General features: G+C 41.0%; 1 protein-coding gene across 12 annotated transcripts in view; it reads left to right on the top strand.

The window, feature by feature from the left end:
* The window catches only part of LOC136825636 (cell adhesion molecule Dscam1-like), a 483,321-nt gene that overhangs the window by 435,806 nt on the left and 31,527 nt on the right, over window positions 1-15,988 (top strand). For all 12 annotated transcript variants that reach the window (XR_010849384.1, XM_067082260.1, XM_067082254.1 and 9 more), the window contains exons 14-16: window positions 11,782-11,961; window positions 12,291-12,422; window positions 14,185-14,343. Coding sequence is in view for 11 of the 12 variants with exons in the window: in XM_067082260.1 (XP_066938361.1) it covers window positions 11,782-11,961; window positions 12,291-12,422; window positions 14,185-14,343 (471 nt within the window). In the remaining variant the exon portion in view is untranslated. The remainder of the gene's footprint in view (window positions 1-11,781; window positions 11,962-12,290; window positions 12,423-14,184; window positions 14,344-15,988) is intronic.

The raw sequence follows: 15,988 nt of genomic DNA on the forward strand, positions 1-15,988 counted from the left end.
TAGGAGTACCTACGAATGACCAAAGGTACTGACAAATTCCATCAGCTTCAGCTAATGGAGGCGTGTACGCACATATTCCTGGCTCTTGTCAGCCCCCGGATAAGTAAGAAAAAGGTCCCTCAGAAGCCGCGCTCACTTCCAGTTCGGCTTATTTCTTTTTGTGTTCATTCTTGTTCGGAGCCACGCTGCACCCTACCACTCGTTTGCACGTGCATTTAATTTCCATGTGGTTTTGTTGGTTTATGTGCGCGTCTCTCTCTCTCTCTCTCTCTCTCTCTCTCTCTCTCTCTCTCTCTCTCTCTCTCTCTCTCTCTCGCACGCGCACACACGTTATATATATATGTATTTATGTATGTATATATGTATATATATATATATATACATGTGTGTACATGAGAGAGAGAGAGGAGTCAGATTTTCTACATTTGAATCTGAGTCCTTTGTCCCGACAAGCGTATCCGAACCGTGAGACGAAATCGAGAAGTTTAAATGCCAGTATGGCTTTTACAAATAAAGAAAGAATATATATGTATATATATACATACATATACATATATATATATATTTTTCTTTATTTATTTGTAAAAACCATATTGGCATTTTAACCTTCTTCTCACGTTTTGGATACGCTCGTCGGGACAAAGCTGTAGATTCAAATGAAGAAAATCTGACGGCTCTGCAGAGTCTTACTTGCACCCGGGGTGGCAGAATGAAGCTAACGTTAACCACCTGACCACGAAGTAGGAGGTAAGTCCATCCCCGCCCCATACATACAGAGGTCTGTCGATTTCACATCAATTTACCGGAGCTGGGACAGACCCATCCTCACTATTTTCACGCAAGTAATATACTTTAGGGGTGTGCTTCTTTAAAACAAGCAGAGTAGGCTTAATCTCACATTACTGAATGTAAGAAGCAATTGAAATCTCTCTCTCTCTCTCTCTCTCTCTCGCACGCGAGCATGAAAAAAAAAAATCAAGAAACACATAATGGCAAACCCACGCGGTGCGCTGAAAGTGGTGCGCCGTTGCTCCGGACGAGAATTTTTAGACTTTGAGTGAAAAATAACGTAATGGTGTCCTGAGTGGGGTCTAGCCAAAGTAATTAGCTGATGTAAAAGCAAACATTACCTGGGCTGGCAGCAGGCCTGATGAGGGAGCCTGCGCTGGGCCAGTGTTTTGCCTTCAAACATTAACTCTTATTACTAAGTACACACCGACTCTCCTGCCATCCAATCTCGGCCTCTTTTGTGTTCGTTTCATTTTCCTTACCCTGGGACTTTTACTTCTCGTTTTGCATTACCCCTTTTTTTTTTTTTTTGCTATGTTATCGGTTTCTTTATGGGTCTTTGTTCCCCAGAAGTTGACTATGCATGAAAAAGACCCCTTTTTATTTTTGGGGGTGGGGTTAGCTTTCTTCAGACTGTTAGGGAAGGGGGGAGTTTCTTGAGATTTTGTGTTCATTTGTAATTTTAGACTTTTGTTCGGGTTCTAGTAATGCACTATTATCTTTCTTCGTTTACTGTACTTAATAACATTTTACAGTTTTCGGTCTGTTAATGCGTTGCTTTTGTCTGCTTGCATTATTTATTGCTGTTAATGTCATCGTTTTTGGTCATATTAAGGCTTTGATTTCCTCTTTTTTATGAGTCGATGTTTTCTTTTCTCTCTCTCTTGCAGTTCGATAATTTCGCCTTTTCTTTCTTGCAGACGAATGTTTTGTTTCCTCTTGAACATTTGTTCATTCAAATGTTTGCCTTCTCTTTTGATATCAATTGTATTTTTTATATATTTGCGATATATGACAGATACTTTGTAAAAGCAACTTATGTTGTATAGGTTCATGCTGAAGTCTCCATAAAATAAACCCATTTTTATCTACTGGTGTGATCAGGGAATATGTAACAGGGAAAATAAAAGTGTGAAAGTGTAACAAAGACAATGCATTTCAAGAAGTATACTGACAGAGAGAGAGAGAGAGAGAGAGAGAGAGGGGTAGCTGTTGTTCCGCATTAGCCATGATGAAAGGACATATGCTTAACAAGAAGGATGGAATTAAGGAGGGTGGAAGATTCAGCCATTCTGATTAAGGGGTCACGATGCAAAAGAAAATGTTGTAGAAAATGTTATATTCAGAGGACGATTGCTCTTGTTTTAGCCCTGTTCAAGGGGTACTGTTTGACTGGAGGGAACGAAGCAGGACAATAGAAGATTTGAAATTCATGTGATGCCTGACAAACAAGCTGACGGACTTTGGGGACATAAGCACAGACAAGTGAAAGTCATTGCAAGCATGATGAGAATGCTGTGTCCCACGGGAGATGTGCCTCCGGTGGTCCTCCCTCAAACCTTTTTTTTTAAATGTGAAGTCCAGAATACTATGATTTTGTTTATCTTGCTAAAAGAACGCGTGTAATATTCCTAATTGGTAGCACCACACTGGAAGCCTTAGTCCTAAGAGCAGTGGAATTCCAGGAAAATAAGTAGGCCCACAAAATTCCAAGTTCCAAGGTACATCAGTCCCTAATGTATCACACCTAGACCAGAGGCATGCAGAACCTGATGCATCATCAGAGTTATCCCCAAAAGCAAGTGCTGTTATGTACACTGAGTTCTGGGTCTAACTCCTGAAGGGGTTATGACGTGCGGGCATTCTGTCCAAAGTCTGATGGCTTCATGACCTGCATGCGTAATGGACTGTAACTCAGTTTTTTCTTTGTCCCAATGAAAAAATGTTGGTGCAGCAGGCATCCTGTAGTATAGTTCAGTAGTATTCCTTTTTTATTATTATTAAATACGCTACCAGTCAACTAGTAAAGCCACGGATTGCACTGGAGTTGCAACAGTTTCCCAACTTTTTTTTTATTTTTGGACAAAGGGAGATGTCGTGGTATGGAACTGAGGACCTTTGAGGATTATGGAAATGTCATTTGCGTTGGGAAAGACAAAAGGAATTGTTGTCTATTAAATATCCAAAGATATTTTCATTGTGGGAAGTATCTCAGATCTTCAGAAAAGTTTATAATGGTCCACTACAACGATAGATTGATAAACATAGTCATTAATTATAAATAAATCCAAAGGGTCCGTTCCCCAGAAGACTCTCTCTCTCTCTCTCTCTCTCTCTCTCTCTCTCTCTCTCTCTCTCTCTCTCTCTCTCTCTCTCTCTCTCTCTCACACACATTACTAACAAATGATATCCACATGATTCATTGGAGAGGAAGTTTTTATTTTTCAATTGTGATTTCCTCCCAGATACTCATTTTATTATTCCTTTGACTAGGGGTTTTTTCTCCTCTCTGTGGCTTCGTTTATTGGTTGGGTGGGGTGCTCAGATAGATGAGTGGTTAGACGAGAATAAATGAGCAGGATAAGAGATGAATACGACAGGGGATCAGCAAAAGTCACTGAATGTCAGAGAAAGCCCAAGAGTCAAGATTGCGATGGTTTGGGCCCTGATTATTATTATTATTATTATTATTATTATTATTATTATTATTATTATTCTGAATGTTGATGAAATTATTTTGTAACATGGATGCAAAAGGAATTTATACATTGACGATTTCATAAAATGTATATATATATATATATATATATATATATATATATATATATATATATATATATATATATATATATATATATATATATATTGTTACATATTTGACTGGGCATGGCAAAAGGGAATGAATATCGGATGTGACTTCGGCCTTAAGGGCCACTTGCCCAGAACCAAGTATGTAACAAAATGCAACACCCAAAATGACTTACCTCAGAGTTACATCTAAAACAAAGGGAGAGGTTGCCATGAAAGCTGCAGTTACATTAAATTACTGTATTTCACACAGTTCAAGCAAGGGAAATAAATCGTGACTGGTATGCAGTCCAGCAAGACAAAATTTGCAGCCGTAAAATTAAGACAACTTCGCATTACTGGCTTTCAGAAATAAGCGAAATATTTACACATTGGTAACGCAAACGGGAGCCCTTGGCTCGTGATTACACAATTCTATCTTGCAAACAGTTGCAGAAGCAGGAGCATGCTTGTAGCAAGGTTGAATTAATTGTCTTCTGAGGCAACTTCTCACAGGTAGGTCGGTGGCAGAAACACGAGGGGACAAGATAACATGTCCCTGAAAATAAATTCCCCAGGTAAGGATTCGTGCATGGAAGATTCTCTCACTTGCAATAGTCTATCAGAGTGGAGGGGTGATTCTCTGTCACTGAGCTAAGGATTATTTCATCAATAAACTCAGTTCATGTGGGGAACACACACACTATTAATGACTGGTTATCAGCAAGGGATTTACTTTGGAAGATGAATTATGTGGAAAGGAAATGAGGGGTGGGAGAAACAGTACACTGGTACTTAATTGCTATTTTTAGACTTACCAGGTAGTCCAAATTGCAAGTGCACTTTTGCAAAGTCGCTAGACGATCCACTGTGTCTTTGTTAACAATTGAAGGTGACCCAATACAAGTGGGTGGCAAGGCTCCAAAAGATATGCCCCGAGATTCAGGACTTAGCTGATCAGAGGTCCTGCCTCTATTGAGTCTGAGCGCTAACTGCTTTCCCTCAGCCAATTTTTGGATGTTGTCCGTCCTATACACCCTCAGGCCAAGGAAATGGCGAGACTCAAGGAGGGAGTTTCCAGCATTCCTGGAAAAACAATTAAGAACCAGCAGAAGGAGAGCAAAGGGATATAGGTCTTCAAACAAGGATATAGAGCGACTACTAGTATGCCTATTCCCCAGTGATTTACTAAATCCAGCTACCTGACTTGACCTTTTTCGAAACTACACCCAAAAACTCTCCCCTTGTAAGTTGGTCCATGAGTCTACCTATCACCCCTGGTCTTAGCTACCCTGTTCAAGGAGAATCCATCTTTATGGATATACTGTATATATATATATATATATATATATATATATATATATATATATATATATATATATATATATATACACAGTAGATAGACAGATATATAGTATGTCATGACTGGCTTATATTTTAATACGCCGTGTTTTTATAAGTTTAACATGAAGCTTTTTTTTTTATCACGTTGAGGTTTTTGTAAGAAGTTATTGCTAGTACAAATCAATATCATCTTGTGACAAAAAAGTATGACCACATCAACAGATTAAGATTCCTACTAAATCTTTGCAATGGAAGGAAGGAACGAACATCGCGGGGCTCCGAAACGAGACGAAACAGGGATTGGAAGCAAATGAGAAGAGACGCAAATTGAGAATTCGTCAGTTGGTTCCTTGATGATTAATATGGGATCGAGAGAAAGGAAGTCCTCTGAAAGAGTGTTAATTGGTTGAAATAACGGCGCCGACAATGAAGAACTTGTGAAATAGTTCTCGGCAGCAGAGAGGGAAATGGAAGTGTGAGGGCATTCTATTCCAGTCTTTTTCCCCCCTCGTCTCTCCGTCTTTATTTTGATTCCAGTTTTCTTTCTCCTGTTCCCCGTCTGTTCTGAATAGTTCCATTGCTCTTGTCCCTGCCTTTCTTCTCATATTCCTAAACTTTCCTCTTTCACTGCTTTAAATGGCTTTTCTTCTCGTGATCTGTTTCTCGGATTTCGGCTTTACCTTTTAACTCTCATTTCATAGTAAGACTGCCCACTCATTCCCTCACCCCTCGCTCTCGACCTCCCTCGCTCATTTCCTCACGCTGCTCCTCCTCCTCCTTCTTCCCCTCCCACTTGTGCTTTGAATTGACCCACCTGAGTGAGCCCTTTCCCGCCCTTTCACCCTTTCAGCTCAGAGAGAGAGAGAGAGAGAGACCTCGCATTCGGGGACGTTCCCCCTTCCTTCGCACGCCCCAACTTCCAAAGCAGTGGGGTGGACGGAGTCCTTACATTCGCGGGCCTGGGTTGGGACGTAGAAAATCCGAAGGGGGGGAAATAGGAGGGGAGGGGAGAGGGGTTCTCGGTAACCCCGTTCCCCCTTGAGATGGATCGTGATTAATTAAACTCGGGTCCGGAACCAGAGAAAAGGGATCACCGCGCCCCCTGATAGAGGGATTTTGGTCGGTTTATTATTTTCTCCCAACTGAATGGCACACACACACACACACACACACACACACATTTCTCCTGGGGTCAAGTGACTTCCGTCGCCCAGGTCTAGTAGTTGGAGGTTGTGGGAGGCTGGCTGTGAGTTGCTGGCTTTTAGGACTTCTTTACTTACTCTTTCCTTCCCTCTGTTTTCTCGCTTCACATAGAGGGAGTTCGTTTCCACGTCCTTTCGTTTTGTTCCTTATGAATATCTGCTCATTTTGGATGATGATGATAATCACCGTTGTCGTGGCGTTACGATGGTCTCGTAATTTGTTTTTATTTTCCAGTGACTAGAGATACGACCTCGGTACTTTTTATGTGCCCTGTAATTAGTTTGTTAATCTTTTTATGCGTCTCCAACTTTCAATCGTTGTATTTGTGGAGGCACTGTGTCCACATTTGCATGCTCAGAAATGATACCACCCTTAGTACTCACATAATCAGGTGTTTTCTCTGCACACGTGTGATTTTCATTCACTGCAGTTAATTTCTGCATTGGTTCTACGGAATGCCTTCATCATCGGTGGCTCAAGGTCTCAGGCTTCTGTCGTTCGAAAAACATGTAAGTAGCCTGTAGCCTGTTCTCCTTTTGTATATCAAAATCTGAGTAGCTTTCGTGACCTTACACCAGTGCAGTAACTCATTTCCAGTCTTTAGGCGATCAACTGTTGACGGAATCTCCTTATCTATGTATCCTTATGTTTAAGAACCTTTTTTACAAATGGGATGTCCCTTTTACAGTGCTTTTGTTCTTTATTAATAGTGTACACACTCCTTCAAAAGTTACTATGCGAAAAGGTCTAGACGGTAAGTCCCGACGCGGTGGACGTTACGCACCGTCGCAAAGCTGACACCAGACCAGTGTACCTTTATTCTGCACAGGGGTTTCGCCCTGTTTGGATAACAGCAGTTCGGAACATTGGGAAAGTCTCTGAGACCATCATTATTACACACAAGAGTGTAATGATTATACTATATTTAAGCGTCCAAAACGACCAGTCAGTCATTTATATGGAACAGTGTCAGAAGGCCATCACCCTGTCAAGAAAGCTTCCACCGAATGGAATGACCCTCTGGGTGAAGAAAAAGAAAGTATTGAGAACATAATAACAAAATTGCAAGTTTAGAAAGCCAACAACGGTAACTATGTTCATGAATGACAAGCAATGTAAAGCAACAAGAGTAAGACATTAGTGTCATACTGCCATATAAGCCCTTTCTCTCTCTCTCTCTCTCTCTCTCTCTCTCTCTCTCTCTCCTCTGTCGTCTTCTTTCGATGAACTTACAAATCAGCTCTTTCATCTCCATTACGTGTTCTCAGTCATCTCGGTCTCCGAGCCTCTCCCTTCATCACTCACCATCTCCCTCCTGTAAGATGCTCATCTTTCTTCCGTTCTTTCCTCGCCCTGAATAATCCCCTCATACCTCGCGACTTCCTGATGGATTTCCACTTCTGATCGACTTCTGTACTTTTGTCTCCCTTCTCTGATTGGCTGCTCAATTTTCTGATCTCAGAAAACGTAAATCAGGGAGGAGTTTTCGGCAACCTACAAAGAGGAGGTCTGTTCGTTTGCAAGTGAAATGAAACGTGGCGAACCTGTAGAATTATGAATGTAGACAGACTCTCTCTCTCTCTCTCTCTCTCTCTCTCTCTCTCTCTCTCTCTCTCTCTCTCTCTCAAGTCAGTGTTAAGAAGTTCCTGATGAAATTGTGAGTGTTGGGGGGGGGGGAGAACACCGCAAATCAAGAACCGGGAGACAAGGAAGAATCTTACGAGTTCCGGTGACGGTTCTCCGTTCCCCAAATCTCCTTCTGCCGAGGCACTTCAGGTACTTTTGATGTCACTGCCTCGAAAAAGAACTACTAAGTAGATAATAAGCCCGAAGTGCTGTACTTACCAGCATGAGACACTTTCTTCTCATTCTTGACGTCCTTCTTTTGTTTGTTTGTTATTCCTGTTAGCTGACTTGACCTTGAAAATGGAAGAAAGTGACGTCAAATGCTGACTCGTGTTTATCACCAGATTTTTATGCGACACATTAATAGGGGCAGTTCTTCATGCTCCATTATGCCCTTGGCATAATCCGGGAGGCAAGAGGGTCAATGCTGCATCGTCTGTAGGAGGCTCGACACCCTATTGATGAATCTTTTCCATTGATGTGTGAAGCGGCTCATGTTGTGGAAGTGTTCTGCGCAACGTGTTCCTCCACGATTCAGCAGTTAAAGTATTTTTGTGACAGTGATCGCCGTCCTGTAGTTTCTCGGGAGCCACCCCACGTTAGGGGAAAATACTAAATGTTGAAAAAATATGTGTGTGTGCAGTTACACGAATGCTTGATACTATATTCCTTTGCCACTCTCCCCCTTGTCATCTGAATTTGATATAACCAGAAAATGACCTGATAGGTCAATAAGTTCCCTCACCCCCTCCCGGCAGTGTCGAAACCATCCATGTATTCTAATATCCATACCCTCTCTCTCTCTCTCTCTCTCTCTCTCTCTCTCTCTCTCTCTCTCTCTCTCTCTCTCTCTCTCTCTCTCTCTCTCTCTCTCTGTGTGACAGGCAGTCTCCCCTCCAATGTTTTCTGTTATCGTTCGTATATTGCTTTGTTCTGTCGCGTTCTTGTGAAGTAAAGATACGGTTAACATTTGCAACCACTTGGACTCCTTGTTATTGACACGCTGTAAGGGGAAAATGGGTTTCTTTCCCGTTCCTTGCGAGGGGTCTCGCTCACGACACGACAGTGGGATTAAAGTTAACCAATCACTCTCTCGCATTGGATAACCTTGATTTCCCCCTCTGGTTCTCGAATTCTGAGGCTCTTGCTGAAAATGGATGTAAAATCATCCCTATCAAAATTTCTGTTCTCTCTTTATCACTTGCAAGTGTAACGCCAGTGGTACGAGGCACAATCGGTCGCTCTTTTACTATTTTCCCTGTGAAGGTGTTTGCTGTTATATTTCTGCTGTTTTGGGCCGCCTGTTGAAAGTTATTCTGTATGGATTGCTTTACCTAGGTCATGTTGACTTGGGTCTTTGCGTTGATCGGGCACTGACTCCTTACTGGTGATTTCTGGTTTCAGGTGACACCCGAGACCTTTTCTGTACTAACTGGTCTTAATTGACACCGAGACCTTTTCTGTACTTCCTGGTCTTAATTGACAACGAGACCTTTTCTGTACTTCCTGGTCTTAATTGACAACGAGACCTTTTCTGTATTTACTGGTCTTACTTGACACTGAGACCTTTTCTGTACCTCCTGGTCTTAATTGACACCGAGACCTTTTCTGTACTTCCTGATCTTGACACCGAGACCTGTTCTGTACTTCCTAGTCTTAATTGACACCGAGACCTTTTCTGTATTTCCTGGCCGTACTTGACACCAAGACCTTTTCTGTACTTCCTGGTCTTAATTGACACCGAGACCTTTTCTGTACTTCCTGGTCTTAATTGTCACCGAGACCTGTTCTGCATATTTTCGTCTCAAGTCATTGGCAAAGGCTTTGACGCTCTAGTTAATTGTAATTCTTTTATTTTTCTTTATCGTCATTTTACTCTGCATTTAAGTTAGACCACAATATTATGTGTTTTCAGACAATTAGGGGCTGTAAAATTACTGCCACATTTTATTTCTACTTGTTTTGCTGATAACATTGTAATATTTAATACGTCACATAAGGCTTTCTTGTGTATTATGAATTTAGAAATGATAGTGGTCTGTAAAATAAAAAAATAACTTGGCTAAAATGCTTCTGCTAGCACTAATGTACTACTGTTACTTATGATGATGCTGATAATACCTCCCCCATTATTACCTGTGCTGTTCATTTTTATGCTATTGCCTATTTTTTTTTTTTTTCATTCCTCTCATTTACTCATTTTCATGATCCATTCTGATGTCTCCATCAACCCCAACTGTTATATTCAAGTTTCGTTTGCAGTTTCATGCATCCAGATTGGACTCATCTGCAACCTACCTTTGGTCACAGCTTTCCACCCCGTTTATCTTTCACACATTTTCTAGGGCGTTTTCTTTCCTCTGTGTCACATACAACTTTTTCTCATTCATTCTTGTTATTTACCTGGATCTATGTCACGCATCCTTCTCATTTTTCATGGTTCCATTTCGCCTCCCCTTTTGTCCGTCCTGACATTTGAAACTGCAGCAATCGTGTCACTCCCGGCCATTTGCTGACTTTTGACGACAGCGCTGTATGGCGTCCTTGGACCCACAGGTATGGCTTCAGATTTAGATACCTTCCTTACATCCATTCCGTAACATTAGAGAAGTTGCAAATTGGAACGCCTTCTCGAACTACAAGAGACTCTGGGAGTTGGCCTCCTGGTGTCAGTATCCTGAGAGCTTCAAAAAGATAGAAGAAGTTCTCTGCGCCAACGAAAGGTTTTTCAATGGCAAATTGGGTCTCTTCCTAAAGTTAGGAGTTTCTAATAACTTTAGGGGGGTCTGATGAGACTTTGTGAAGAACAGATTGGACCTTTTTGCCCTTTCCATTTAGAAAAGATAACTTCCCATAGAAAAGGAAGACCATATATCCCCATCAACACTTCCGATTAACGTTCATAGTTTTTGCATCGAAATTTATTTCACCCATTTTTTAAGTTTAACTGTTTTTTTGGCTTTCAACTTTTATTTTCGTGTAACTCTCTCTCTCTCTCTCTCTCTCTCTCTCCTTCTCAATATATATATATATATATATATATATATATATATATATATATATATATATATATATATATATATATATATATATATATGTAATTCTAATAGCCACAACCCTCTTAACTTCATTATAATATATATATATATATATATATATATATATATATATATATATATATATATATATATATATATATATATATATATATATACGAGATTCACTCAGTAAATAAAAGACGGGAAGGGGACAAAGAACAGAATTATCAGGGGCATGGACGTGCACATGTGCCCTGGAAGATGGCTGGGTTCTCTCTGACCCTAGGTCAGAAGCGAGGTCTCTGTGCTTTCATGAACAGTGCTCCTTCAATAGCCTCCAGCAGTCTGAAAATTGACAGAAACATCGTCGATACACAGTACAGAGGAAAATACTCTCCTAAGAACACCTTCACTAGAGGTGACCTGGTGAAAACCTCCCTGTTGGATAGGTCCCTAATACTAACTTATAAGCCATTAGGAACTGTTAATTTTGAAAACACAACTAGCTCCTGCCTGCATCTTGTCCTGCGTTCCCCAGAAAACTTCTCTTGTCTTTGTTAGGATTATACTTCCAGTAAAATAATGCAGAGAGGTCGAACAGCAGAATATTTATAAAAATATATATATATGTACTGTATATATATATATAAAGAGAGAGAGAGTTACATAAAAACATTAGTTGAAAGCCAAAAGAGAAAAAAAGAGCTGTTATGTCTATCTAGAATGAATCTCCTCTCTTCACTATTGCACTGTAGACTCGTCTTCGGAATCCTTACAGTTTACTCCGACCGATTCCGTATTCGTATTCCGATCACCATGAAATGGTCGTGGTGAGATTGGTGGAGCACGGCGACATTCTCACGAAATTGATCTTTACAACTATATTGATGTGTTATGTTTATGTAATTCATGCGGCAATTTATGTACTGTTCCACTCTTTATTCAAGATCCTTATTTTCAGCACCCACAAAAACTACCTTTTTTTAAAACCCAGATGGCGTAGGAGTAGAGGAATGGGCGTCTGTCGTGGGCGATGGATGGCGAATCAAAACTCCGGGACCAGGGTCACTGCGGATACGGGACGCCCGGGCGGAGGATAGCGGCCGTTATTTGTGCGAGGCCTCCAACGGAATCAACCCCCTTCTCTCCAAGACTGTCTCGCTCACGGTTCTTGGTCAGTACAGTACAAATCCTTTCAGAAAGGTAGACTAGCCTTTTATGTTTATATATATATATATATATATATATATATATATATATATATATATATATATATATGTAAATACATGTAAATTTATATGTGTATGATATATATATATATATATAATGTGTGTGCATGTGTTTGTATGCGTTTCTGTACATTTGCACAGAGGTTAAGAAGAATGTATCCCCGCTACTCACTGCAAAATGTTAAAGGTTCTGCATGGAATCCTCCTTTGCTTCACAAGTTAGAGATGCCCAGAAAAATGGTATCAGGCCTAATTATTCCTTTTCTCTCGACAGAGGGCGCTCGCGTCGAAAACCGCATGGCTAATGTCTCTGCTGCCGTTGGCGATACCCTCTCCATAAGGTGCCCAGCCAGGGGCGATATTCCCATATCCTTCGCTTGGTCCAGGGATGGCATCGCTCTCTCTGGTAAATGGACTTCCATGTTTTGTTTTGCTTTGGGTACACCTCGGTTTTTAAGGGGTAGGGTCTTCTGCCTCCGTATATCCACTTCTTTATCCATCCTCCCGCACCTCTTCTCCTTTTTCATAATTTTCTTCCTCTCTTTCTTTTATTTCCTCCTCCTCCTCCTCCTCCTCCTTTATCACATATTTAGAGGATACATGAACTTCCTAAAATGTTCCTTAATTCTCATCGTATAAAACCCATGGGGTTGTGCCAAGGACTCCCTTGTCTCTCCGTGACGTTACTTTGATTGGAAAGTATCCTCCATCCCTTAACAATCGCAGGACGCAAACATGACATTGATATCCCCCCCCCCTCTCTCTCTCTCTCTCTCTCTCTCTCTCTCTCTCTCTCTCTCTCTCTCTCTCTCTCTCTCTCTCTCTCTCTCTCTCTCTCCACCCCAAGTTTTTCATGTGTGGCTCTTTTGCAGATTTGCCATTCACAGGTCACCCAACATGCCAGGTTCATTTTCAGTCACTTTTCAGCGTGTTATGATAAAGAATACAAAGTTTCCTCATTTACTAGTATTCCCTTCAACATTTGCCTCACGAGTGACAACTAGAAATCTACCTGAGGTATCGGTGAAAGAATCAGTCCACACCTTGTGCTCTCAGAATACTCGGTGTTTCTTTGAATCCGCTTATCACGCCTTCAGTTTCCAGCAACTGGAATCCGGTCAGCGAATTTAAGTAATTGCATAAGCTCCCGTGAACATTTTAGGGCGTGCGCATGCCGCTACGAACCTCATTCCCAAAAAATCGATGCTTAGCAAATTACTACAGATCTTGGGGTTGTGTGAGCGGCGTTGGGTCACAGCTTAGTAAATTCAGATTTCGTTTCGTAGCAGCTTAGTTCGCTTTTTCCGTGTTCATGCAGACAGTTTCGTTTTTTTAATCGTCTTTCAAATGATACCAAGGACTTAAAAAGTGGTGAAGAAGTTACCTGAAATGGTAACAATTATTTTTGCTGCTTATAGGAACGCCAGCAGATTTTATCGTCTCGATTTCCTTCTTTTCCAGTTTTGTAAAAAGTCGTCTTATCCAACGGGAAAAGAAATCGTTGTAGAACCATTTCAAGGTATCAGATCGATGTAATCCAGCCCACTGCTGATATTGTTTTCTAATATATTATATATATACAGTATATATATGCGTAAGGAGAGAGCGCGCACGTCATAAGATTGAGAACTTAGTTCCTGAAACTTGAAGCTTCCCGAAAATGCGAGAGAATTGCGTACGGTACCCCCCGAGAGGTTAACTCTTCTTGCGCGGCCCACAGGACAGTTCAACAGGCCTTGCCATCTTCACCCACTACTTATTTAAACCACTTGTATACGGAAGACGCCCTCTCTCCTTGTAGTATGGCCTCCACAAAGGAGAGGTTGCCATTGGCAGCTCGTGTATGTAAAAATGATTGAGCATGAAATTGGATACTCTCTTAGTTTGTCTGATTGATGAGGGATAAATTATCATGTTTCATTTTTGGACTTTATTGATAAAATGAGTGTAAAGAATCACCAATTAAACTGGCATACCAAGAACAGTAATGAAGAACTTTGTACTTATTACCATAAGTCGAATGTCGGCTACTATTTTGAACTACTTTCTGCGTTTCGTGTTAATGTTCTGTCGTGGTAGTCGCTTCAAAATGTCAAGATCTTTCGCTTAGATTAGCAACACTTCTTGACGCCTCAAGTGCCATTAAAATTCTCCTGTTTCTGCCGCAGCCTCCCCGCCGTCTGGAATGGAAATGAGGCTGGAGGACGGTGGGCGTACGTCCGTGCTGGTCATCAGGCCAACCACCCGCGCCCATGCTGCCGTGTATTCTTGCCAGGCCACCAACAGATACGGCACGGATTCTTCCACCATCTTCGTTAATATTGTTGGTGAGTTGAGACTAATGTTTGCGAATTCGTAGTTGAGAACTAGTCATATCGAATATAACTCTTGTTTACTTAGTACTTAGTGCTGTGTGCGTTTGTTAACAGCTTAGGAAAAATTCTAGTATTAGAATAAAAGTTCTGCTTATGAATATGTTGTATGTTATGTTAACGTAATGTAAGCTTCATTATTTGTGTTTTATCATGAACAAGCTTGTTTTAGAAAAGGCAGTCGTTGCGAAGAACAAATATTCATGTGAAGACATTCTTCAGCGCATGTGGATTCCCAGATCCCCTTCTGATGGCTTTTGTTGATTAACATAGGCACTGAATTGGCACACACCAACGTTATGGAAGGTTTTACGTCATTGCTGAATCCAGTACAATATGCAAAACTAACTGAGACTGTCCATGAACGTAGCAGATGCATAATTAAGTCACTGAAGGGAATTTAGGACTTTACAAGGGAATGTTGTGTCACCTTTGCTGTTTAACCTTCGATTAGATTTTATAATGCTCAAAATTGGTTGGAGAAGGAAGAAAAAGTTGTGATAGGAATTTGACTGACAGAACGCGCAGCATAGCACCAAGATTTGGAGTTCGCTCGCCTGATAGAATGCAATGATTTTTCAAATAATTTTCACTCACCAAAAATCGTCAGTCCACATCCTTTCACTGCTGACGTTTTTTCCATCGTCCAAAAGAGATCTTGTGATTTTTTTTTACCGATTCTAGTATTTTATTTAGAAATTTCTGCATGCTTGCTATGCAGGGCAAAGTAATGAAAGTGAACCTAAGTTATATTTCTCTTGAATAGTATGACATTTATTCAGATTGTTCCACTAATAACAATAATAATTGTACTACAATACTATTATTAGTAAGTATAAATCATAGCAGCTCTCCGTGCATCATTAATCTTGGAATTGGGAATTTAACACTAGGTCCGTCCCGTCCAGAACAATTCGGACATGAAATACGAAACCAGAGTGCATTGTTGGTTCGAAAACGTTCAACTTCGGAAGGAAAGCTACAAAGTGACGAACATTTTCACGGAGACAAAAGAAACGTTGGTATGCAACACGTTCAACCTCCAACGTGACTCCCGCGCCTTCCCAAAATCTCAGCTTTAACTTTTGTGCGTTACATTTATGAAGCGGAAAAAACAAATGAATGATGTACACCAGCCATTTTATTAAACCTTTCCTAATATCAATATTTCCAGAGCTAAAACCAGTGATTGATATGGACCATTATTTACTCTGGTTGAACCCGTGCACGCCGTCCCCCTGAAACTTTCAGCCGTGCCGGAACGCCAGGTAACTTTGTGCATCAATTCTCTCTTTCAACTTTAATGCTTCATTTCAACACCGGAGCGACTGAACAGCGTCGATGGATCGCGTTTAATTGAGGATCACACTTAGAAAGTTAGTGAAGAGGGAAAATGGTGACAATATACATCGAAACGTGTGGGGGAAAAGGAAAGATCAGGATGGGTCCCTCCGGGCCTCCTGAACGAGATGGGAAAAAGGAACTGGTCAGGAAAATGAGCCTCCTGTCCCGAATAGCAGGTGGAGGCCCATGACGCCACCCTCATTGCACAGCCTGCAGTAATGAATGCTCCTTCAGCCAAGGTGGAGGAGGTATCTGT

This window comes from Macrobrachium rosenbergii, chromosome 39, assembly GCF_040412425.1.
Source record: "Macrobrachium rosenbergii isolate ZJJX-2024 chromosome 39, ASM4041242v1, whole genome shotgun sequence".
NCBI classification, from domain to species: Eukaryota; Metazoa; Arthropoda; class Malacostraca; order Decapoda; family Palaemonidae; genus Macrobrachium; species Macrobrachium rosenbergii.